The 23,885-nt window shown below is 45.5% G+C and overlaps 1 protein-coding gene across 2 annotated transcripts in view; it reads right to left on the bottom strand.

Moving 5' to 3' along the window:
* The window catches only part of LOC102463960 (deacylase AADAC), a 105,154-nt gene that overhangs the window by 24,873 nt on the left and 56,396 nt on the right, over window positions 1-23,885 (bottom strand). Inside the window, exon 1 of one of the 2 annotated variants that reach the window (XM_006115950.5) lies at window positions 14,923-15,119. The exons of the other annotated variant lie outside the window; for it this stretch is intronic. Coding sequence (XP_006116012.2) covers window positions 14,923-15,060 — 138 coding nt within the window. The 5' untranslated portion in view covers window positions 15,061-15,119. Of the gene's footprint in view, window positions 1-14,922; window positions 15,120-23,885 lie in introns of those variants that run through there. 2 annotated transcript variants of the gene reach the window in all.

A 23,885-nucleotide genomic window follows, 5' to 3' on the forward strand; every position in this document is an offset into this window, starting at 1 on the left:
GCAACTCAAGAGAATAGCTGGTACCCTGCAGGATTCCAGCTACCTTTTTGATGTAGTCCAGTGGTCTGCAAAGTTTAAGAGGCTAAGCTAATGCCTCTCATATCCTCAAATCTCTCCCATTGTTGGGAGCAGGCATCAGTGTCTCCAGAGGCCAACATCTCACCAAAAAAATGCATATTTTATTCCTACCACTAGCAAAGGATGTTTAAACCTAATTGAAGTTTCATACAAGAGTCCCCACAAATCAAGTATCAGCCTTGAGAGTTCTCTGATGGCTGTAAACAGTTAATGCATTAATTCCATTTAATTGAAATTAACTTAATTTCTTGAGTAAACTTTAAAAATGTATTTTGGCTAAATTAATCCTTGTCAAAGGTAAACATCTAGGCTGCGTCTAGACTGGCATGATTTTGCGGAAATACTTTAAACAGAAAAGTTTTTCCGTTAAAAGTATTTCCGGAAAAGCGCGTCTAGATTGGCACGGATGCTTTTGCACAAAAAGTGCTTTTGCGCAAAAGCATCCGTGGCCAGTCTAGACGCAATTTTGCTCAAGAAAGCCCCGATCACCATTTTAGCCATCGGGGCTTTTTTGCACAAAACAGTTCTTCCCTGTCTACACTGGTCCTCTTGAGCAAGTATTCTTGCGCAAGAGGGCTTTTTCCCGAGCGGGAGCGTGAAAGTATTTGCGCAAGAAGCACTGATTTTGTACATTACAAAGTCAGTGCTCTTGCGCAAATTCAAGCGGCCAGTGTAGACAGCTGGCAAGTTTTTGCTCAAAAGCGGCCGCTTTTGCGCAAAATCTTGCCAGTCTAGATGCACCCCTAAAGTATAATTTATTAAATTTATTCAGATTTGAAATAGAATATGCTGCAATGAAAAGCTATAATTGTGAATGAGTGATAAACACAACACAGCATTTGTGGTCCTTCAACATGTAGGGCCAGATTCCAATAGTTCCATTAAAAACTAAACCTTGGCTATACAGTACTTTTGCAGCTGTAACCCAGAAAATATGGAGCAGGAAGATAAGACGGTGGGTGGCCACTGGCCATACTGGGGTTTTTTTAATTTTTTTTTTTTTTTTTTTTTTTTGGCTCAACAACTTTGGTCTCCCCCTTTTTTTTCCTCAACAGAATTTTTTCTCCCATGGGTTTTTTTTTAGAAGGGGGCGGGGGGAGAGACGGGACAGGTGTTCGGTATTTTTGGTTAAACATCAGGCAGTTAGGCTGCTTTAAACAGAATTTATTATGGAAAAAATTGAGAGGCTTTTATGCCTAAATTTTTTGCTTTTTAGAATAAAAAGGAAAGTCAAAGTAAGATTAGCTCCCTAAGAGGAAGCAGTAGCATTAAAAAATGATCGTGATTCTTTTTGGTGTCAGTCTGCCCATTGCTCGTGTAGCACTCCGTGTCTCAGGTCCTTTGCACTTTCGTTTTTCATTTCTAAAGCGGTGTTGAAAATTAATTGATACATACTGTAAGTCAATAAAATTAATCATTCCAAACCTGATAAAAACAGTAGCATAGTTTTTCTAGAAAAGTTTAGGGGCAGAGTGTTGTAAATATAAAGGTTTTAGATATCATAACAAAATATCCTTTGTTTCAGAAACAAAAATTTAATACTTAGTATCCAAATTACACAAACAATAGGAGGTAACTGAGAATAAGAGAATGTAACTTTGACGGCTGTTGCAAGTAGTTGTGGGTATATACAGAACTATGTATATTTCCATATGATGTAGAAATACACAATCATATACATACACACACACACACACAGGGCTCGCTGAACCACAGTGAGCCCTGCTCGCCAGCCACACTGTCCGGCGATCTGCGCATGCGCAGATCGTTCTGCGCATGCGCAGATCACCCGAACCCGGCTCTTCCGGGTTACAATCTACTTGCCACAGGTGAGTAGATTGTATTATTTGTCAAGCCCTGTATACACACACACACACACACACACACACCTTTATATTGTATAGGAACATATTATACATTCTGCCTTTTTAATGCTCTCCCTAAAAGTAAATACAGCTGGCCAAACTGATCACTACTGTATCTTTATTAACATAAAGTCTGGCCTGTCATCTGTTCTTGAGAATTTTTCTTAGGTTCAGGGCTGTGAATTTTCTGTTCCTTGTTTGATGTTTTTTAAATCCCAAGAAGTGTCCAGTCTTTTTACTCAGTTTTCATTGTCAGTCCACTTCCTCAGTTTTCAAGGGATATCAGTTTAAAATGTCACTTGTATCTGAAAACTTCCGTCCCAACTACTAGTATAAAATGGAGATTTCTATAACTGGCAGATAAGAAAAAAAATCTTCCATTTTTGCAGGTTTTTTTTACTTTGTGTATACTTACTTTCACAATTTGCCATGAAGAGTAAATCAATTTTCCTTTTTTGGTATGGGATTTTCCACACAGCACCAAGGAAGAGAAAAATATTTTTTTTAAATATAGGAGACTCTGATTATAAAGTTCCTGAAATTTCTATGTGTACGGCCCACAGCAGCTTTATATTTGTCTGGTTCTTTCTCCCTGAAAAAGCTTTTAGACCAAGGTGTCCCTTTTAAGATTAATTTCACAGAGCTAAATACTCAATCAATTAAAAAAAAAACCCCACAATACACACACACTTAGGCAGGAAGGAATCTAATGATGGGTGGGGGAATTATAGAATCCTGATGGCAAGAAAAATGTTCCACAAAGTGGAGATTACTCAGGCAACAAAGGAACTCCTCTTTAGCAAATCGTTTTACAACATTTTACAACATTTTATACTGCTCTACATTGACTTAACCCTGGTACACAATTACTTCATTACGCGGAGTAGCCATGCACCACACCCAGTCTTTATAGTGTGTTCCCAGCAATAAGAGCCCCTGCTATGCGATGAAATAGCTTGGAGCTAGAAGACTATTCTTGACATTAACATATAAATGAGCAATTTAGTTCCCCATCCTGTAAATAGCTCCACACAAGTGCAACCCTGTTATTAAAGAGAGCCCCACTTGAAATCAGTGGGACGCTGGACACATACATGCCTGCTGGTTTGGATCCAGTCACAAGATGCAAGTGATAACCTCCCACTTTATTACTGAATTCTTACATCCATTGTTGCACCCTTTTCATACTCCTAAAGTATGGTAGAGCAGAACTCCACCCTGTTGGTAAAAGTCCAGGAAAAAGTGAAGCTGAGTATATTTTGCATCTATGTTCAGGGAATCAGCTTCAGTGGAGCAATGCTAATTTAAATCATCTGAAGATCTGGCCCTGGAAATCGGAAAGCAGGGAAATCTTTGCACAATTTTGTCTTGGAAAGCACAACCTACACTCCCCATTATCTTTGTAAGGAAGAGAAAAAACACTTCTATTTGCTGTTTCTCAGCTTCATGAGCAATTTTATCTTATTTGATGCAGTGTGTGTGTATTTAAATTAAAAAAAAGAGAATGGAAGGCCCAAAAGACCTTTCAAATTAGATCACCCCTTCATATTCAGATCTGTGATTAAGTGACCATAATTTTCAGAGCACATACTAAGTCAGTTTCCAGGGGATTCTCGGTATTAACTCTAATGGGAAATCAGGAATATCAAAGGCTTTTCTATGGATTGCCTCTATTTAGAATGGCTAGAATATAGCATTTCTGCCAGTGGAAAGCATCCATCCCTGCTGTTAGTCATCCATAGAGAACCAGAACATCACAGTGCTAATAATGACTGCTTTTCATTAGGGGTGTGAAAGGTTAACCAGTGAACATCACCCTTTGCTTACTGGTTCCAGTTAACCAGTAACTGGAGCAGCTCCCCACCTCTTGTCAGGAGCAGCCCCTGTCTGTGGTGGCCTGGGTGCCCCACAGTCAGGGGCTGCTCTGGTGTCTGGAGCAGCCTCTGTCCACAGGGAGCCCAGGCCTGCCACAGACAGACAGTCTGGGGCAGTCTCCTGCCCTGATCCTGTTTACTCAGTTAATTGGTTAAACTTGAGGTTAACCTAACCCCTAACTCCTAACATTTAACTGGCTAACTGATGAACCAGGATTTTACATCCCTATTTTTGACACTAACCAGCACAGTAAGTGGTTACTCTTGAGTACATAGCAGTCAGGAGACCAAAAACCATCACAAGTAGAACACCTACTGAGAGTCTAATCAGCAAGGCCAAGGATTGAGTGAATTACTTTACCATCTTGTTTCTAGTGTTTCCAATCCCGAACAAGATTAAAACATTTTAGACCAGCTTCAGATCTAGTTTATTTTGGTATAAATCCAGAGAAACGATCAGAGTCCAAGAAGTCCCTCCAGCTTCGCACTGCGGATACTCTGGGCAACGAACGTGAGGAAGTCTGCACTATTGGTACCAGTACAGGCAGTCCCCGGGTTACATGGATCCGACTTACATCGGATCCCTACTTACAAACAGGGTGAGGCAACCCCACACTAGCTGCTTCCCCCCAGCAGACCAGGGAGACGCGGAGCGGCTTTTCTCAGCAGACACCTCAGCTTGAGAATAAAGGACTGAGGGAAGTGAGGTGTGGGAAAATAAAACTGAGCTCTGGAGAAATGTTTGGCTAGAGTTTCCCCTACAATATGCACCAGTTCCGACTTACATACAAATTCAACTTAAGAACAAACCTACAGTCCCTATCTTGTACGTAACCCGGGGACTGCCTGTACTATACCAATTCCATGGAGAGAGGACTGCACTCTCAAATGCTGATAATGCATCATTCTTCATCAGTATCACTGAATATAAAGTGGTGCGCATAACAATGCATAATCTCTGATTTTTAGGGGCTTGAGACTGTTAGAGCCCATGAGAGTTCAATGGAAGCAGGATCATTTCCGACTCTCACGGTCATTAACAGGACTTGTGCATGTTGATGAAATTCTTGCACACTAGACCCAGTAATGCTGTCAAAACACTGCACTTGCCAAAAAAAAGTATTACTAGAACTTGTACAGACAATGGAGCTGTGGGGGAGAAGAGGGAGGCATTTCTTGGTGTCCCATTCAGACTGGTTTAGGTATTAGTGTGATGTTTGATAGCTATAGAAATGCATTCTGTTTTGTATGTGCCATTTCAGTATGACAAAACTTTGTCTTAATAATAACTTGAGCCCATTTTAAAGAGCTTTCCCTTTTATAATTTCCCAGGCTGGAATATAGCGCAGGTTTCTCTCTAGTTTAATATTAAACCTTTACCAACAACTCCTTTAATTTCCCCCCCAAAAAACCCACACAGATATCTATGCTGGACACATTATTTATGGCCCATTATCATAGCTGGAGAGCCACAGAAATTTGGGATAGGTTAGAGGTGGATGATGTTCCTCAAGAAATTTTCCCCATCCAATCTAATGACTTTGCAAAAAGGCCATGATTTGCTGCAGCTGGCTCTGAATATTGCATCATCTGTGTAACTATGTACTGTCTTGAATTATATATATTTCCTTTGTCCCCACTGAGGTGTCATGAGTTATAAACTTTTAAAACTACTCCCTTTTCTCATTCTGTTTTTCCTAGCACATCTGACAAGTGTGACTAGACAAAGAATATGAGGCTATACATTGTACACTACAGTATAGAAATCAGAGTGTGAGAGAAAGTGAAGAGAGATTACCTCATGATTTGCCCCTGGCTACCTAGTGAGTCCGCAGCAGGGCAAGGATTAAGAGTCTGGATCTCCAGACTCTCAAAGCTCTAGACAACACTGCTTTTTAAATTGTATTACACATTATTCATTCATACTCAGGGCCATGCAGAGTCATTTTGAAATCATCCATGTCACATTCTGTAATCATCTTTTCAAAGAGTTCTGTTGAGTTTTAGGCATATCCATAGAACATTCTACCAGAAATAATTTCTTTTTAAATATTGAGTGAATACATTACTTATAGAAGCAAACAGCTAAAGATGCTAGCAAATGCTATTCAAACTTCACCATAAAGCCCTGTTAAATAATGCCCATCCATCCTTTCACTGCAAGAGGGGTCGGGAACCTCAGGCCTGATGTGACCCCCTGGGTTACCTGAATCCAGCCCCTGAGGCTCAAGACTACCCCACATCATTGGGGAGCCTGCGCTGGCATTCCAGCCCTGCCACTGCCCCACTATGGGGCTGGAGCACCCAAAATCTATGAGGTTGGGTCCCCCTAGGCTTTGGTGTGGGAGGGAAATGTGGGGAGTGTCTTTCCTTCTTAGTCATGGCAGATTTTTTTGGTTGGTTCTCACTTGTGTGCAATCCCTGATTGATTTTTCAGTGGGTCTGCGGCCCCTGATCCAAAAAAGGTTCCTCACCCCTGCACTACAAGATGTCCAAGAGTGGAATGTCAGGAACTGAGACCATCAAGCATGTCTGCATTTGCCCCTGGAAACAAATACCATAAAATCGTGAGTATAATGCTTACTTTTCCCCCTGGGTTTTAAGGGTTAAAACTGGGGTGCGCATTATACACAGGAGGTAATTTGTAACATTTTTACCTCATCCTCCCAGCCAAGCTCCCAGAGAAGGCCCGGCACACGGGCAGCTGGGCAGGGCCCCCACCCCCGGCAGGCACGAGCTCAGCTGCCCTGCCCACTGGCTCCTTACTTTGGGAGCCTGGCTGAGCTCGCGCTTGCCGCGGGGGCCCTCTGCCCAGGCGGCAGCTGAGCAGGGAGCCCCCGCAGCAGGCGCGAGCTCAGTTGGCATAAAAGGCCACCCAGAACCAATTCAGCCAGGGCTTTAGATCATCAGTTACTTCCAAGGGCAGGTGCCAGAGCCTGGCAGACACATGCACTTAAAGGGACCCTCCACCCGGAAAGCCGTTTCTCTGCTTCTGCTGCATGCTTGCTACCTCTTCAAGGCACAGCAAAGCTCTCCCAGTGCCTGTTGTGGTTGCCCTTTTATTTTTGGATGCCACAGCTTTTTCCTTTGAGCCATGGAACCAGAGCTGCCCCTGGCATGCAATGGCACCACACGGCCATGCTGCAGTTGCAGCAGCACTTTGTTCCAGCTGCCTTCCTGGTCCTGCATGAGCTGGACCCCGAGTTTATTCTGGGGACCCTCTCCCTGGGTGTGGCTGCTACACTCTGGCAACCACATCCCACCATGGAGAGGTATTTTTGAAGGCTCAACACCAGTTTGGACTGGTGGGACCGGCTGGTCATGGAGCAGTGGGACGGCCAGCAGTGGCTCCAAAACTTCCGCATGCAGAAGGCAATCTTTTTGGAGCTGTGTGCCTGGCTCGCCACCACCCTCCGGAGATGCAACACCCACCTGCAGCCTTCCATCTTCCTGGAGAAGCAGGTCGCCATCGCCTTCTGGAAGCTCACCACCCTCGACGGCTACCAGTCAGCGGGCAACCAGTTCAGCGTGGGAAAGTCCACCGTCGGGGCCCTCCTCATGGAGGTAAGGCACTCTGGGGCTGCAGTCCCTGCATGGCTGGGGTGGGGAGAGGAGTCCTGGAAAAGGGGGACCCTTGGAAAAGGGGGGTTGGGGACTGTGGGGGATGGAGTGGGGGGGGAAGCCCTGTCCCTGGGGAGTTGTGCTGTGCCACCCTCATACAGCTCTGCTGCTGGGAGGGTGGCTCCTTGGATGTTGGGGGGGGGGGCAGAGGAGGGGAGCAGGGTGGGCACCTCCCAAGGCCTCAGGAACCCCCTCTCTCATTCTCTATTTTGTGTATTTCTTTAACTCTTTCTGCAGGTTGTGAGGACCATCAACTCCTCCCAGATGGACGACCCTCTGCAGCAGGATGACCTGGATGCGACCATGGCCAGATTTGCTGCCCTGGAGTCCCCAAACTGCAGCGGAGCCATTGATGGGACCCACATACCGATCTGCGCACCTGAGCATCGAGCAGCCCAGTACATTAATCACAAGGGCTACTTTTCTATGGTGCTGCAGGCCCTGCAGGTCGACTACCAGGGACACTTTACAGACATTTTTGTTGGGTGGTCGGGTAGGGCACATAATGCCCACGTCTTCAGAAACCCCAGCCTGTATTGCAAGCTGGAGGTGGGCACATTTTTTCCCTGCCGTGAACTTGCCGTTGGGGATGTGCAGATGCCACTGTGCATCATGGAGGATGCAGCCAACCCCCTCATGCTGTGGCTTACGAAGCCATACACTGGCCACCTGGATCACAGCAGGGACCAATTTAATGCCCACCTGAACCAGGCCCGGATTCAGGTGGAGTGCGACTTCAGCCTCCTCAAGGCACATTTCTGGAGCCTGCTGACCCGCCTCAACATGGGGAAGCACAACATCCTCAAGGTGGCTGAGGCATGTTGTGTCCTCCACTACATTGTGGAGAGGAAGGGGGAGGCCTTCCTCCCGGGAGGAGGTGGAAAGGCCAGCCATGAAGGGCGAGCATTTGAGCAGCCAAGGACAGCTGCCACCTACCAGGCCAGGTTGTGCATCTGGGAGGTCCTGAGTGAGAGATTCTCTCAAGGACCCCAGTAACTCTCTTCACGGCCTCCTCCCTACGGGCTTGTGGCCCTATCCCTTCCCCATCACAACCCCTCCCTTCGCCCTTTCCCTGACCTTTCAATAAACACACCTGTTTGGTTTTCAAAAAATTAAGTCTGTATTTATGAAACATTCAGAAAAGGAGGGTGGGGGGCGGGGTGGCTCATAACTGGGAGGGAGGGGGGCACAGATTTGGGTGGGGAGTGGGGGGTGGCTCGATGTGCCATCTTGGGTGTGGGGACCTTGTCAGAGTTGGGGTTCGGTGGTAGGCAGGGGTTCGGTGGTAGGCGGTGGTAGGCAGAGTTGGGGTTCGGTGGTAGGCACACGGGGTAGGCAGGAGGAGGGGCTGGAGCGGAGTCAGGCTTGACGAGGGGGAGGGGGCATGGGCATTGCTAGGGGAGGGGCAGGGGCATCACCTGGGGAGGGAGCAGAGGCATAGCAGGGGGGGGCAGGTGGCGGGGGAATAGGTATAGAGGAGCGGGACAGGAGGGTGGAAGCCAGGAGCAGCGGCGTCAGGTGGGTGTTCCGTCATGTGCGACATGACAGCACACATGTTGTCACACTGCTGCATCAACTCGTCTCATGCGCGGTTCTGCCACTCCAAGTCTTTGTGGACCTTGTGCACCAGGGTCTGGTAGATGTTGCGCAGGACCCTGATGTGCAAGCGCATTAGGTCTACTTGGACCCTGGTCCTCCGGGCTCTGGCCCTCAGTCCTGGCTGGTCCAGATGTGGAGAACACACTGAGGGAGAAGCAGTCAGGGATTCCTGCAAACACTGTCCCTAAGGCCGTGCCCTCCTCTGTGAGCAGTGACCAACTTAGTCTGCCACCCAGAGGAGGGGCACGTCCTAGGTGCAAGGCCATGCGTGGCCTGCACAGCGGGACATGGGTAGCAGAGGAGCCGGGAGCAACCAGGTGCGGCTCGCAGTGCTGTGTGCAGGAGTGGCTGCTTTGTCGCACATGCAAGCATGTCCGCATGCTGTGCGTGGCACTCCTCGGTCTGCGTGGGGTTGTGCCTGTGCCCTTGTGGCTAGCCTGCTTCGACCCCTGCCGCCGCCCCTTCTCCTCCTCCTCCGTGGCAGGACATGTGTGACCTCCCCGAGCCTGGCAGCAGGATCCCACCCATGCTCAGGGTCTGCCTGATGCATTCCCGTTCTGCATACTGATGTTGTACATGGTTGCACATGCAGGGACCACAGCATGATATCCAGCCCGAGCAGGGCACGCGACACTCGCACCCCCCTGCTCCCTGTGCACTCACCTACCCAGCTCTGTGTGTGTGTCAAAGTGAGACCACTCACCTGAAGATCCCTGCCAGGCATCCGAGGCGGCCTGGGAGACATCCTGGGTCACGGGCACCACCTCAAGGGACAGGATGTCGGTGCCCATCTCCTGCTCCTCCTCCTGGCCCTCCTGCTCCTCCTCCACAGAGACCTGTGGCCGGACACTGATGGGGGTCTCCAGGCTGGATTCCACCAGGACAGGTAGGGAAGATATGTTCCCCCCCCCCCGCCCCGGCCGGCCCCCAAGGATCTGGTGCAGCTCCTTGTAATAGGGGCAGGTGTGGGGTCCTGCCTCTGAGCATGAGCTGTGCTCTGTGGCCCGGACATATCCCTGGCGGAGCCCCTTTACTTTACTCCGGACCTGTTCCAAGGTCCTGGGTGGGTGTCTGCGCTCTGCCATGGAGTCAGCCATCTGGCCATCAATGTGCGCATTTCAACGCTTGTACCAGAGATCCTGCAAAGTCTCCTCCTTGCTCCACAGTTTGAGGGACAGGATCTCCAGCCCAGACCAGGACGGTGCGCACCTCTTGCTCCACCTGGGTGGGCCCTGGGACCCCTGAGGCTGCTCCCTGTGAAGGCCAGGGGAGTTGCAGGGGGCTCGAGGCTTGGCCCTGGCTGGCAAAGCCTATGGCAGGGAGAGCTGCATGGTGAGATATTGCTCTGAAGCCGACTTCCTGGCACAAGGCTTGTCCAGGGTGCCTGCAACTTTAAGAGGGGCCAAGAGACAGGAACTATAGAGTTGTGATTACTTTGTATAGAGTAGCCACCAGGGCACCTGTGCGATTTTGGAGGCCTCTTCTTTTGAAAAAAAAAAAAAAACCCTCCTCCCCGTCCACACATGCCTTTTTCTGAAAAAGCTCTTTTGAAAAAAGGCTTCTTCTTTGTAGAATGAGGATTACCAACATCAGAAAAACCCTTGTTCTTTCGATTTAGTTTCGAAAGAATGTGATTGCGGTGTGAACGTTCCTCAAGTTTTCTCGGAAAAAACGGGCTCTGGCCACTGCTGCTGTTGCCATGGTAGCGGCAGCGGCCCAAAGCCCCAGGCCCTTGTGAATAACCAGACCCTGGGTGCAACTGCCTTTTTTTTTTCCTTCCCACTGTTGGTGGCCCTGGGCCCTGTGAAGTAGCCTCTCACTTTCTTATTTCCTTGGACATAAAGAATAATATGTCTTAGAACTGAACATTAGTCTTCCTCTCTCTTTCTTAGTCCTCATCAGTCAAACTGGTTTGTCCAGGAATCTATCAAGCGCTGGCAGTTCAGTTGCCCCTCCACCCACTGTCATGGTGCTCCTGCTTTTTGCCTTGAAGCTGTCCCCTGGGAGCCTCCTGCTTGCTGTGCAGGGTGTGGGAGAGAGGAGAGGCAGGTGCTGATGTCAGGGTGTCCCTCCTTCTCCCACTCCTGTACCCCACCTCCACACAGAGAAAGCGGGATGGGGAGAGAGCTTGGCAAAGCAAATCTCTATCACTCTTACACACTGTGGCTACGTCTACACTGGCCCCTTTTCCGAAAGGGGCATGTTAATTTCACAGGTCGTAATAGGGAAATCTGCGGGGGATTTAAATATCCCCCGTGGCATTTAAATAAAAATGTCCGCCGCTTTTTTCCGGCTTTTAGAAAAGCCGGAAAAGAGCGTCTACACTGGCCCCGATCCTCCGGAAAAAAAGCCCTTTTCCGGAGGATCTTATTCCTACTTCAAAGGGCTTTTTTTCCAGAGGATCGGAGCCAGTGTAGACGCTCTTTTCCGGCTTTTCTAAAAGCCGGAAAAAAGTGGCGGACATTTTTATTTAAATGCCACGGGGGATATTTAAATCCCCTGCGGATTTCCCTATTACGACCTGTGAAATTAACATGCCCCTTTCGGAAAAGGGGCCAGTGTAGACGAGCCCTGTGTGTGTGTCTATCATTTTCACACATGCACACTGTCCTTCACTCTCCTCTTCCGACCCAACACACACATGGTGGTGGGGGGTTGTTGTTACTTCTTTTACTACTTGCAAAGTGGGTTAGTTTTGGTTTTTGACAGTTCTGTGCATTTCAGAATTTTCATTTCTCTCATACACTTACATTTACTGTAGCGAGTTCTAAAATGATTGACCTGTGGTAATCGCTGCTCCTGGACGTGGCTGGCATGTCCCTGCAGCCCCTGAGAAAGGCAGACCAGGAGGTCTCCTCATGCCATCCTTGCCTGCAGACACCTCTCCTGCATCTCCCATTGATCAGTAACAGGGAACTGTGGCCAGTAGAAACTGTGGGCTCAGTGCCTGTAGATGAGGGGCAGCACATGGCTCCATGGTGCCATCGCTGTACACGACGGCTGCTTTCAGGAGTGGTACAGGGCCAGGGCAGGAGTAAGCCTGCCCTAACTTCACTGCTCCACCACCCAGAAGCCATCTCAGTTAAACGGTGCCCAGCCAGAACCTGCTTCCTGAATCCCTGACCCAGCTCTGAACCCCCTCCTGCACCCAACCTCCTGCCCCAAATGTAAGTCCCCCTTGACCCAAAGTCCTTCCCAGAGCTTGCACCCCGAAACCCCTCTCCCCTACCCAGGGCTAAGTCTGGAGCCCCTCCCATCCTCCAAACCCTTTGGCCCAAGACCAGAGCCTGCACCCCAACCTCCTACCCCAGACTGGTGAAAGTGAGTGAGGATGGGAGAGGAAGGGGGATGGAGTGAGCAGGGTGAGGCCTTGGAGAAAGGGTGAAATAGGGCCTCAGAGAAAGAGCAGAAAGGAAGTGGGACAGAGGTATATGGGTTTGAGGTAGATCTTACATTGCACTTAAGTTGAAAAAGTGATCTTGTGGTTAAAAAGGTTGGAGACCACTGTCCTAGGACAATCAGATGTCTCAGTATTTGGAGCTTCATCTTATACAAGCAATTACTGACTCACCCCCATCCTCTGGGGGAGCAGAAGGGAAACATCCTTATTTTTCACACTTGCTATCCGTACACCCTAAACACCACTCAATGAAATTACACCACAGCAACTACAGGCATTTTAAAATGTGTAGTTTTGCAGCCACCCTGGACAGTCCCTCTTGCATGGGGATAACTTGAAATCTGCTCATGCTGGTGATTTTATCCCTTTTGAAGGGCTCTCTAATGAAAAGTTTTCAGGCTTGCCAAGTTCACAAAGCTAACAAGAGTTATGTATATTAGACAAACGTCTCAGACACTTCACCAAAGAATCAATGCCCACAAAACAGATATTAGACAGGATCACAAAAAAAAAAAAAAGTTTCTTCCCATTTCAACCAGAAAGGGAATTGTCTCAAGGACTTAACTACCTGCATCCTGCTTCAAAGAGATTTTAACACCAGACTTGAAAGAGAATCCTCTGAACTGTCATTCATGTTTAAATTTTACACTTAGGTCTTAACAAGGACGCTAATTATCTTACCCATTACAAAGATAGCTTCCCCAATTATCACCTCTAATATCATTAGCTCACAGACATCAAATTTCAGAACAGAAGGGGGAGGGGGGGGAGGTAAATGTCTGTGAGCTCTTCTGTTCTGAAATTTGATTTGTCCTTTTCATATGTGTTCATTTTTTAAATTGTATCCTTTGGTATATATGGTTGTGACAATTTCCTTCCACTATTTGATCTGAGGAAGTGGGTCTGGCCCATGAAAGCTCATCACCTAATAAACCATCTTGTTAGTCTTTAAAGTGCTACATAGTCCTGTTTTTTGTTTCTACACACAGAGATTTGGAACAAATCAAACAAACCAGTGCTGGGTGAATGAGATAGAGAGAGACAAAAAAATAAAATAATCAAAGGGCAGAGTCTAGTTTATTAACTAAATGGTTGTTTTCCCCCCTCTTATGCCCCACCCACAAATCACTTCCCAACTAACACAAATAGATTCTCCCACCACCCCCAAATACTTATTGCCTGGTGTCCCTGCAAATCATACCCAAGCATCCCAAGCTGGGAAACAAAGAAGTGAGACGAGTCCCCCGTCCCTCCCCCAATAAAACAGCACCTCTGAAACTTGAGCCCTGGTGTTTACAGCCTCCTAAACAGAGCAACTTTGCAGTTTCAACTATCAAGCTAAATTCGGACCCGTCCCTGCCTCCCTCAGTGTTTACCTTCTGTGTGCACTCTTAACAGGGCAAAGCAAAAAGCAGACATCCCGATAGAGGCAAGTCCCCTCCCACTTTATAGAGAACTCTGACAAACGTTTATAGATTAAAAAAACTTGCTGCAGCCTCTGCTGATTGGCAAATGCAGGCTGCATTTCAGGCCGGGGGAGATTGAGTACATCAGAAGTTGTAGATGCATGTTTCTCACAACACTTCTACAGCTTTGACTGCCCAGAGCTGGAGACTCCAGTCCTGTTCAAACACACAGGAAGAAAAGCCCTGTTGTGTGAACATGGCGTGCAAGCATTAGTTATGTTAGTGATGGCTGCATAACTTATATGACTAAAATGAAGCCCAACACGTAATAGAGACAACTGCATAGGTGTGCCTCAGAATGCAGGTGAATGTGTCCCGTATAGCCTTCTAGCCACACCACGATACCAATTATTTCTAGACTGCTGTGCATGGGTCTGTGCTGCTGAGTTAGCCAGCTCTTCCTTATTGCACAAGAGTACAGTTAGATCTTGCATCAGTACCCAGGGAAAGCGATTAGAAAGTCTAAGAGCTTTATATGTGATTGATTATATTACCACTTCTATAATTAACTGGTGTTTATTCATAAGTTCACCCATGAGCGCAAGGACTATAAATCCCCCAATGCTGTACCATACTTAAATGCACCGCTCAATTTCCTTCCTCTGAAGTCTGATACAGTATTTCTAAAGCTTCAGAGGGGTTACCGAGTTAATCTGTAACAGGAATTTCTTGTTACAGTATTTCTAGTTAGGCACAAGAATGAAGAAAAACAAGAAGCAGTAATTTAGCTAGACAGGATTATATGTCAACTACAAGTTTGCACTTCCTCATCTGCATTCAAATTAATATATTTCCATTATTACTCTATGTATTTATTCACATTTGTATATTTCATTTTTCTCTAATTTATTTTTTAATGTCAGGGTTACAATTCCTTGCAATTTCAGGTATTTGAATATTCCTTAACCAGAGACACTGATATTATTCTTTGTTCTGTATTTTCTGTTCTCCACATTAATACATCAGTTGATCTCAAGTTCATACACAATTTCATTCAGTAAATATAATTCTAAACTTACCACATGTCCTATAGTTCTAAAGCCAGCATTTATGAGCATTAGTTTCCAGCGTTCCTCAATATTCTCCGGAACGGGTGTGTAAACATAATATGCTACCAGAAGAGACGCCAAAAGAAGACACAGTGTTTTAGTTCCCATGTTCTACTTTCTACCTCTTTCAAGACTGATCCAATTAAATGTTTTCACTGACTCTTAACAGTTTCAAGTCAGCACGCGCTGATAGGGCAAAGTTAATCTGTCGTTATGTTTGGCTCACGCCCAGGAGGTGAATTCTCGTCTGATCACCCTGAACAGAGGTTGCTCTGTTACAGAGAGGGAAAACGGGTATTTAAGTGGAAAACATTCAGCTAACCTATTTACATTTTAGGATTAAACAGAGTAAATACACTGATATTGGGCAGGGGCTCGTCTAGCAAGAATCACAGCTCTGAAAGACTTGAGAGGAACATGCAGTTACAAAATTAAATAAAGAAGGCAACATATAAATTAAGAGCTGTGACAAAAGTGATGCTTATGGACAAAAGAGCCCCTTGAATGTCCACCTGCCTGATAAACTAGTTCTTCATCACTATGCAGGGAGCCTAAGATAAATGCGAACAGTTGTCCCACTGATAGACACATACATTTTGCCATAACGGATCTGACCATACATCCTTCTTGTCTAGTAACTAGTATCAGGGAAAGTGACATCTCCATGTTACTTCCTTTCTTCACACCCTCCCACCCCCCACCCCCCCAAAAAAGAACAGGAAGCCAACTGTGCAGTAATTTACTTGGCAGAAATAAAATCTTTGTCAGCTCCTGCAGACAATCAGATTAGTCCTTGACATTATTTGATTTAATTACCTTGATTATTTTAATTTGAAAGCTGCATAGCTACAGATATTACCTACAACAATATTCAGTGACTTTAAATATTCATGGTATTCAGCTTAATAGATTCTTGTTGCAATAAGCTCATGTGGACCCTACTGGGTAATATAAACTTTAGTCTGCTCAAGATCAAAAGAGATATTGAAATAAAAGTATGTGTTCCAAATGAAGCCCCCTGCATGAAATTTGCCTCTACAGAGGAACAGCATAGGACTGTACATATCACTTAGCACCTTTGAAATCAGAGGTCAGGGCAAGTCAGGAATGGAGTACAGGATTGCCAGCCAGGTTTTCTAGCAGAAAGATAAAGGAGCTTGCATACTAGCTGCCTCACCCCTCCACAGTGGAAGACAACTGGTGGAGCTACAGAGAAAGATCAAGTATCAGAGGGGTAGCCATGTTAGTCTGGATCTGCAAAAGCAACAAGGAGTCCTGTAGTACCTTATCAACCTGACTAACAGATGTATAGGAGCATAAGCTTTCATGGGCAAAGACCACATGCATCTGACAAAGTGGGTCTTTGCCCACGAAAGCTTATGCTCCTATACATCTGTTAATCTGTAAGGTGCTAGAGAAAGACCAGTGGATCAGCTTCCTGCTATGCCACTCCATGTACAGCAGTAGTACTACTACAGGGCTATGTTTACACTGCAGAGCTATTTTGGGATACCAGAAGTATCCCGAAATAACTATTCCATGTCTTTTGAGCAAGCCTGTTATTTCAAAATATAATGGGCTAGCTATTCTGATGTTCCTGTAAACCTCATTCCACAAGGATTAAGGCTACATCAAGACTGCAGTGTTAAATCGGAAAAAGATACGCAATACGTGGAATGCAAATTGCATATCTTTTCCTGATTTACTTTTGAAAGAGGCTTTTCCAAAATTTGGCGTGTCTACTTGTTGCCCAATTTCTGCTCTTTTGACAGATCTCTTATGCCTTGTGGAATGAGGTTTACAGTAATGGCGAAAGAGCGTGTCTGCTTTTTCAAAAACATTTTTGGAAAAGCAGACGCATTCCTAGGGTTTCCAGATGTTTTAGCAAAAAAATACTGAACCATTCTGAGCCCCCCCAGAATAGAATTGTTGAGCAAAAAAAGGAGGCTTCCCCTTTAAAACGGCCATCATCTTGGGCACCATTTTTAAAACCCCACAGCTCCAACCTGGTAAGCATAGGGAAGCCAGGGGCCAGGGCAGGGAGCTGGCGGGGGCCATTGGGGGGGCACAGGAGCAGCTTCATGAGCCACACTTTTGGGGGGCAAGGTCTCTGCTGGTCATGTGGGACAGAGTAGCATGCACTCCGCTCCCCCCCCGCCCTGCTACCCCCCCCAGTAAATGCCCTCTCCTGCCCCCCTTCACTACGACTCTGCCATGCTCCTCACTCTCCCACCCTCACCAGACATAGCAGGGGAAAATTGTCCCTGCTGGATTCCCGTCCCAGGGAAGCAGGAAATACCAGACATTTCACATGTCCGGTATTTCCTGTTTTTTTTTTTTTTTTTTTAAACCAGATGGAGCCTGCAAATACCAGACTGTCTGGGTGAATACCGGACACCTGGCAACCCTACGCAGTCTGTGGATGTGGCATTGCTTTCCAGTATTCTGGAAAAACAATGCAGTCTAGATGAAGACTCAGGGACATTTCGGAATAGCTCTCTATTTCAAAATTTGGTGCTGTGTAGAGAGCACCAAATTTCAAAATAAGTTATTTCAAAATTAACTTGAAATAAACTACGCAATTTCCATAGCTCAAATTGCATAGTTTATTTCAGGATAAGGGTGCAGTTTAGACACACCCATTAATATGTTTAGGGGAACAGTGATCAGGAGCTGTCCTGTATAAAAATGAGAGGTGACTGTTCCAATTCTGGTTAAAATTTAATTTAATTTAATCCAAATGTCACACTTGGATTTTAAGTTAAACTAGCTCTTAAATCTCAGGGCAATGTGTATTCAGATCATATTTAGGGTTTTCTTTATCTGAGCCAGTTGAGTGAGACTTTGTACATTCTACAGATATTAATTAGTAGTATCTCCTGGATATCTATATCTGTATGCTCCAAAGGTTGTGTTTGAACCTGTTTATAGATACAACGTCATAAAAATGCTGCTAACGGTATTGAGCATAGATTAGTTTGAATCAATAGAGATTTATTTTTCCATTTTTTTGTACAGAATCTATTTTGTCATAATCAGTTCCCTAGTTTAGCACATCCTACAGACCTATAATATTTTTGTTAAGATTGAATTATCAATTAAGGGGGGGGACACATGCTTTTGTGATGCCCATATGGGCCTCATTATTAAAACATCTCTCCCCAAATTTCTGGATCTCTTCACAACTATATAAACATAAGAAGGAAACATATTGCAATAAGCCAGACTCATTGCTGAGCCATGTTTAATTCCCTCCTTGTCCCCATTCATTACCCTACCCGCTTCATGTTGTCTAGTTTTTCATTGCTTTATTTTTCTATTCATTCAAGAAGAGTAGAGGATTTAGGTCTGTTTGCTCTAGAAAATAAACTAAGGTTTGTGAGCCATTCAGTGTGACCTCAGGTGTACCTTCTCAATTTTTACAATATGCTTTCACTGATGCCACTCTGGACTTTGGTCATGCAGTGGTGGGGTATACTGTGGGATTAGCTCAGATTGTTTCCTATTGAAAGTCTGGGTTTGCCATCTCTTTAATTATTCACCGGAGGAGGATAGTGTCGGGGACTCGAACCCGGACGGCCTCTGTTCGTTGTCTGACCGCAAAGAGACAGGCAACACCAGCAAGATCCAATCACAAGCTCTTTATTGAATGGTGCACACAACAATAGAGAGCGGCCCGTCTCCAAAGAGAACCAGCCCCGATTTCATTTACAGGTAGGCTTATATAGACAGTTCCGTCGCGTCATAGACTATTCGCCCAAGCAACCAACCCCCCTTTATCAGTTAGAACCTCTAATACCCATGCATACCTGGCCAACTATACATCATGGCCTTAAGCAATTCATAATGCATCAGCAATTTCTTATCAGCCCAAAAGACAGGTACTGGGCAATAAGGAGACAGTTTGTTATGGCCAAAGGAGAACATAAACAGGGAGTTTAGAACAAACGGGGAGAGCAGAAACAGGGAGTCTTCTTATCAGTTCTCAAAACAAACTGTTCCTCATCACAGCAGGTACAAAAATGCAGCTTCTTGCTTATCTCATTTTGCCAACTTGAGCAAGCGTGTAGGGTGTGTCCCTGCTTGAACCTATCTCCAGTTTTGCCCAGGGACTATCCAGAAACCTTTGTTACATTTGCTTTAGCATAACTGCGCTAGGCCTATTTTTTCTAGGGCCTAACAATAGGTTGGTAGGGAACACAAGTTAATATGATTCAAGTTAAAAGGAATCTCTAGCTGTTGAAAGCACAGGGTAACAGGTCCAGCCCTGCTGTTGGCCAACTGACTCTTGCAGTGACTGTGGACAAGTACAAATAAATCTACCTGGAAAGGCAGCCATAGCTCTCGGGATCTGTTTGCTGAGTTGCATGTTGTACAATCACCTACAATTTAGAGATGATGATGGGGACAGAGAGCTCTGTTCTTTCCTTCCAATTTCTTCTGTGTGCCGTCCACCACTGGGCCTGAATCCTCCTTTTTAAAGGATCTGCACCTCACCTCCAGATGCAACAGGCCTGGCAGGTGAATCTCACCAAAGCTCCTTAACCCATTCTAGACTAAGGTGGGAACCTGTCCCACCAATTGTACCATGTTTTTACATGTCCATCTGTGGCGTAATGGGGGGCTGTCTGCTCTGTCACCCAGGGTCCCCCTGTGCTGTGATTTGAGATTCTCACTGACTCATCCAAATGTGTATTAACCCAGACACCTAGGTTCAGCCTCCCAGGGAGAGAGACAAAGGCAGGGAGGCGGAGACCAACACCAGGTTTTGGGTGAAGGGGCAGTGGCAGTCTTGGGCTAGAATCATGAAGGAACCAGTCTAAGGAGGGGGCTGGAATCTAGGGGCCCAGGGACCCCATCTCAAGGGGTCGGAGGCATCCTGGCCCAGACTCCTGTAGCAATAGCTTGTCTATGCCTTGCTGTATCCTGGAGAAGCAATAAACCCTCTATTCTACTGGCTGGTGGAGTCTTTTCTTGCTGCTTCGGGGGTGCAGTGTTGGGGGAACCCTGACTGTGTTGTCACACCATTATCCTACTTGCAGGACTATGTAGCACTTTAAAGACTAACAAGATGGTTTATTAGATGATGAGCTTTCGTGGGCCAGACCCACTTCTTCAGATCAAATAGTGGAAGAAAATAGTCACATCCATATATACCAAAGGATACAATTAAAAAAAATGAACACATATGAAAAGGACAAATCACATTTCAGAACAGAATCATCTTGAGGTTAGCTGGTTGTCCCAGAGACAGACCCATAGTTTCCTAGGGTATGTCTAGACTACAGGGTTTCGTCGACAGAAGTTTTGTCGACAGATACTGTCAACAAAGCTTCTGTCAACAAAGAGCATCTAGACTACATCCAGTTCTGTCGACAAAGCAAGCCTCTTTGTCGACATAACAGTGTGGACGCAAAGGACAGTGTAGATGCAATAATGCCTTCTATCGACAGAACTCTGTCGACAAAAGGCGTTATTCCTCGTAGAATGAGGTTTACATATGTCGACAAAACTGCTGAGTTTTGTCGACGTTATGTCGACATAACTCAAAGGCAGTATGGACGCAGGTATAGTTTTGTCGACAAAAGTCCACTTTTGTCGACAAAACCCTGTAGTCTAGACACACCCCTATAGACAACCACCTAACCTCAAGATGATTCTTACCAACAACCACAGGACATACCACACTAATACCAACCCTGGTACCTTCCCTTGCAACAAACCCCGTTGCCAGCTTTGTCCACATATTCATTCTGCTGATACCATTATTGGACCTAACCAAGTGAGTTATAAGATCAAGAACACATATTCCTGCACATCCAGAAATATAATTTATGCTATCATGTGCCGAAAGTGTCTGTCTGCTATGTACATTGGACAAACGTCTCAGACACTTCGCCAAAGGATTAATGCCCACAAAACAGATATCAGACAAGATCACAAAGAAAAAACTATTTCTTGCCATTTCAACCAGAAAGGATACTGTCTCAACGACTTAACCACCTGCGTTCTTCTACAAAGACCCTTTACATCTGCACTTGAAAGGGAATCCTCTGAACTGTCATTCATGTTAAAATTTGACACTCTATGGGGGGGTGGATTGAACAAAGACCCCAACTATCTTACCCATTACCAGGATAGCTTCCCCAATTATCACCTCTAATACCATTAGCTCACAGACATCTAACTTTCTGCACCTCTAATATCATTAATTCACAGACACTTACCTTCCTTCCTTTCCGCCCCCCCCCCCCCCCCACATCCCCCTTCTGTTCTGAAATGTGATTTGTCCTTTTCATATGTGTTCATTTTTTTAAATTGTATCCTTTGGTATATATGGCTGTGACTATTTTCTTCCACTATTTGATCTGAGGAAGTGGGTCTGGCCCACGAAAGCTCATCATCTAATAAACCATCTTGTTAGTCTTTAAAGTGCTACATAGTCCTGCATTTTGCTTCAGCTACACCAGACTAACACGGCTACATTTCTATTACTATTCATTATCCTACTTGTTCAAGTTATTTAGAATTTCATTCTCTGCTTCCTTTGTAGGTAACGGCCCTCCTGCAGTATTGTGTCATTGACTGCCTTTTTTCATTCTACAGCACAGGTCTCTAATGCATGAACTTCAAAAACATTATTTGTCACATTGACCTCAGTAGCACTTCATTAGACACCTTTTTTACTCCATGCCAAATTACTTCCATTATACAATGCCTTTCTCTCTTTAATATGTGTGTGATGGAGTTGGGTCACAGTAATCCCCTTGAGCTGGTAACTTGATGGGCTGCTAAAATCATTGAGCCCATCCCACCCCTAGGAAGGTACAGAATTGGGGTTACAACTCACAGCAAATTAACACAGACACCAAGAACAGCTCAGATCTGGGAAGGCTCAGCCACAGGAACTTGACACAGCACTTTTACTCTATATCAGTGGTTCCCAAACTTTTCGGCATCACGCCCCCTTTTTGATTTTTGAAAAACCCTCATCTCCCCCCCCAACAAAACTTAAGCAAAAAAAAAAAAAAAAAAAAAAAAAAAAAGGAACTGACCAGGGCAGCAAAACTTTATATGGGGGGGGGGGGGAGGGGGGACTGGGTTGCCTTGTGCCCCCCCTGGAATTTCTTCACACCCCCCAGTTTGGGAACCCATGCTCTACATAGAAGTTTTACAAAGAGCAAGCTCATTAAGTTTGCCCCCTTTTATCAATGAAAGAGAAATATGCCCAGTTGTTATCACTTACACACACACACACACACACACACACACACACACACACACACACACACACACACACGGTAACAATTATTGAGACCTTGAACATTCTGCAGATATTAATTACTAGTATCCTGAATATCTATATCTGTGTACTCCAAAGGTTGTGTTTGAGTCTGTTTATAGATACCATATCATTTTTGTTTGTTTTATAATAAAAGTGGATTTAAATGGTTGAAAGTGGTAACTGACATATGAAAATAAATTACTAAAGTTAAAATAAAACAAAGCATGACAGCTGAGCCTAGTACACTAAGAGAAGTTGTTCTAATTTCTCACAGTAATTCTTATTTTAGGTGAAGTCTTTTTCAGGAAAGAGCTGTTCTTTCTGACGTGGATTGTGGAGCTCATGACCACCCCTGTCATTAGAGTTCTTTTGTTTCAAGGACATTTCATGTCTTTTCTTGCAGTGAGAATCAATCTGTGAAGCCAGCAGAAGACAGTCATTGTTTGCTTCCTATGCGTTATATAGAATGTCCCCAAGGTAGGAAGACTTTGTTCAATTCCCTATCCCTTTTGGAAGAGTATAAAATTCAAGATGGCATGGTCACATGTCTTTGTAGGACCAGAAGGCATGATCACATGTCTAATGGCCTTCACTAGCACATCTAGATACATAAGTGGGTTTATATTTCATATGTCTAACTTCACATACAAGTATGATACATGCACACAAATAGAATATGCACATTCAGAGGATTACAAGCTCTCCAATGATAGGTTACTTGCCCCTATTTGCATAAAGCATATTTGAATTATGAAGATTCATATTCAAAATCATATTTCCATAAGAATATGAGGGTGCAACATCATATGTTGCTTCTGCTCCACTAGTTCCTCATTATATAAATAGAGATCTTGCTGATTGGTCTTTTATACATTAATTGTGTAGTGATGGCAGGCTCCCTGGTGGCCCCACCTTTGCTTGGCACTTAGAGCAGCTTTGAACCCAGAGGAAGGGAAATGAGAGGCTTCACACACTGTTCTCAAGCCCAGCAAAATATTGCAGCTTCCATTGTCCAGTTTCTGGCCAATGGGAGCTGACTGTTTGCAGGATAGGCAGCACACAAAGTACCCCTCCAGGCTCACAGCTTTTAGAGTCAGCTACACATGGCCTCTGCAGTTAGTGCAGGAGCATGGAAGGTGGGGACCCTGGCTGAGGAACCACCTGGGCTACTGGCTGAGAGCCACCCAGGTAAGCACCAACTAGCCAGAGCCTACATTTGGCACCCCATTTCCCTTCCCATAACCCTCTATCCCCCAGCTGCACTCCTATCCCATGTAACCCAAGCCCTCTGCACCCATACCCCCTACCAGACCTCCTACAATGCTCCTCCAGGTCACAACCCTCTCCGAGAACATGGACCCCTTCCTGTACCTCAGTTCTCTGCCCCAGGTCACAACCCCCTCCTTCACCCAAACTCCCTTCCAAATCCCACACCACTTCCTGCATCCCTCTCAATCCCTTGTCCCAAGCTCCCTTCTGCACCCAACCCCATCCCTCCTCCATTAATATAATGAAAGAGTGTTGCACCTCCTCCATTAATATCTTGGCTATACCCAAGTCCAATTAAGTTAATGAGTTCAGCTTTTAAAGGAGACTCTCTCAGTCTTGAGGTAGTATTAGTTTTCCTATACCACTAGAGCCAAACTCT

This window comes from Pelodiscus sinensis, chromosome 10 (genome assembly GCF_052426305.1).
Source record: "Pelodiscus sinensis isolate ZL-2025 chromosome 10, ASM5242630v1, whole genome shotgun sequence".
NCBI classification, from domain to species: domain Eukaryota; kingdom Metazoa; phylum Chordata; order Testudines; family Trionychidae; genus Pelodiscus; species Pelodiscus sinensis.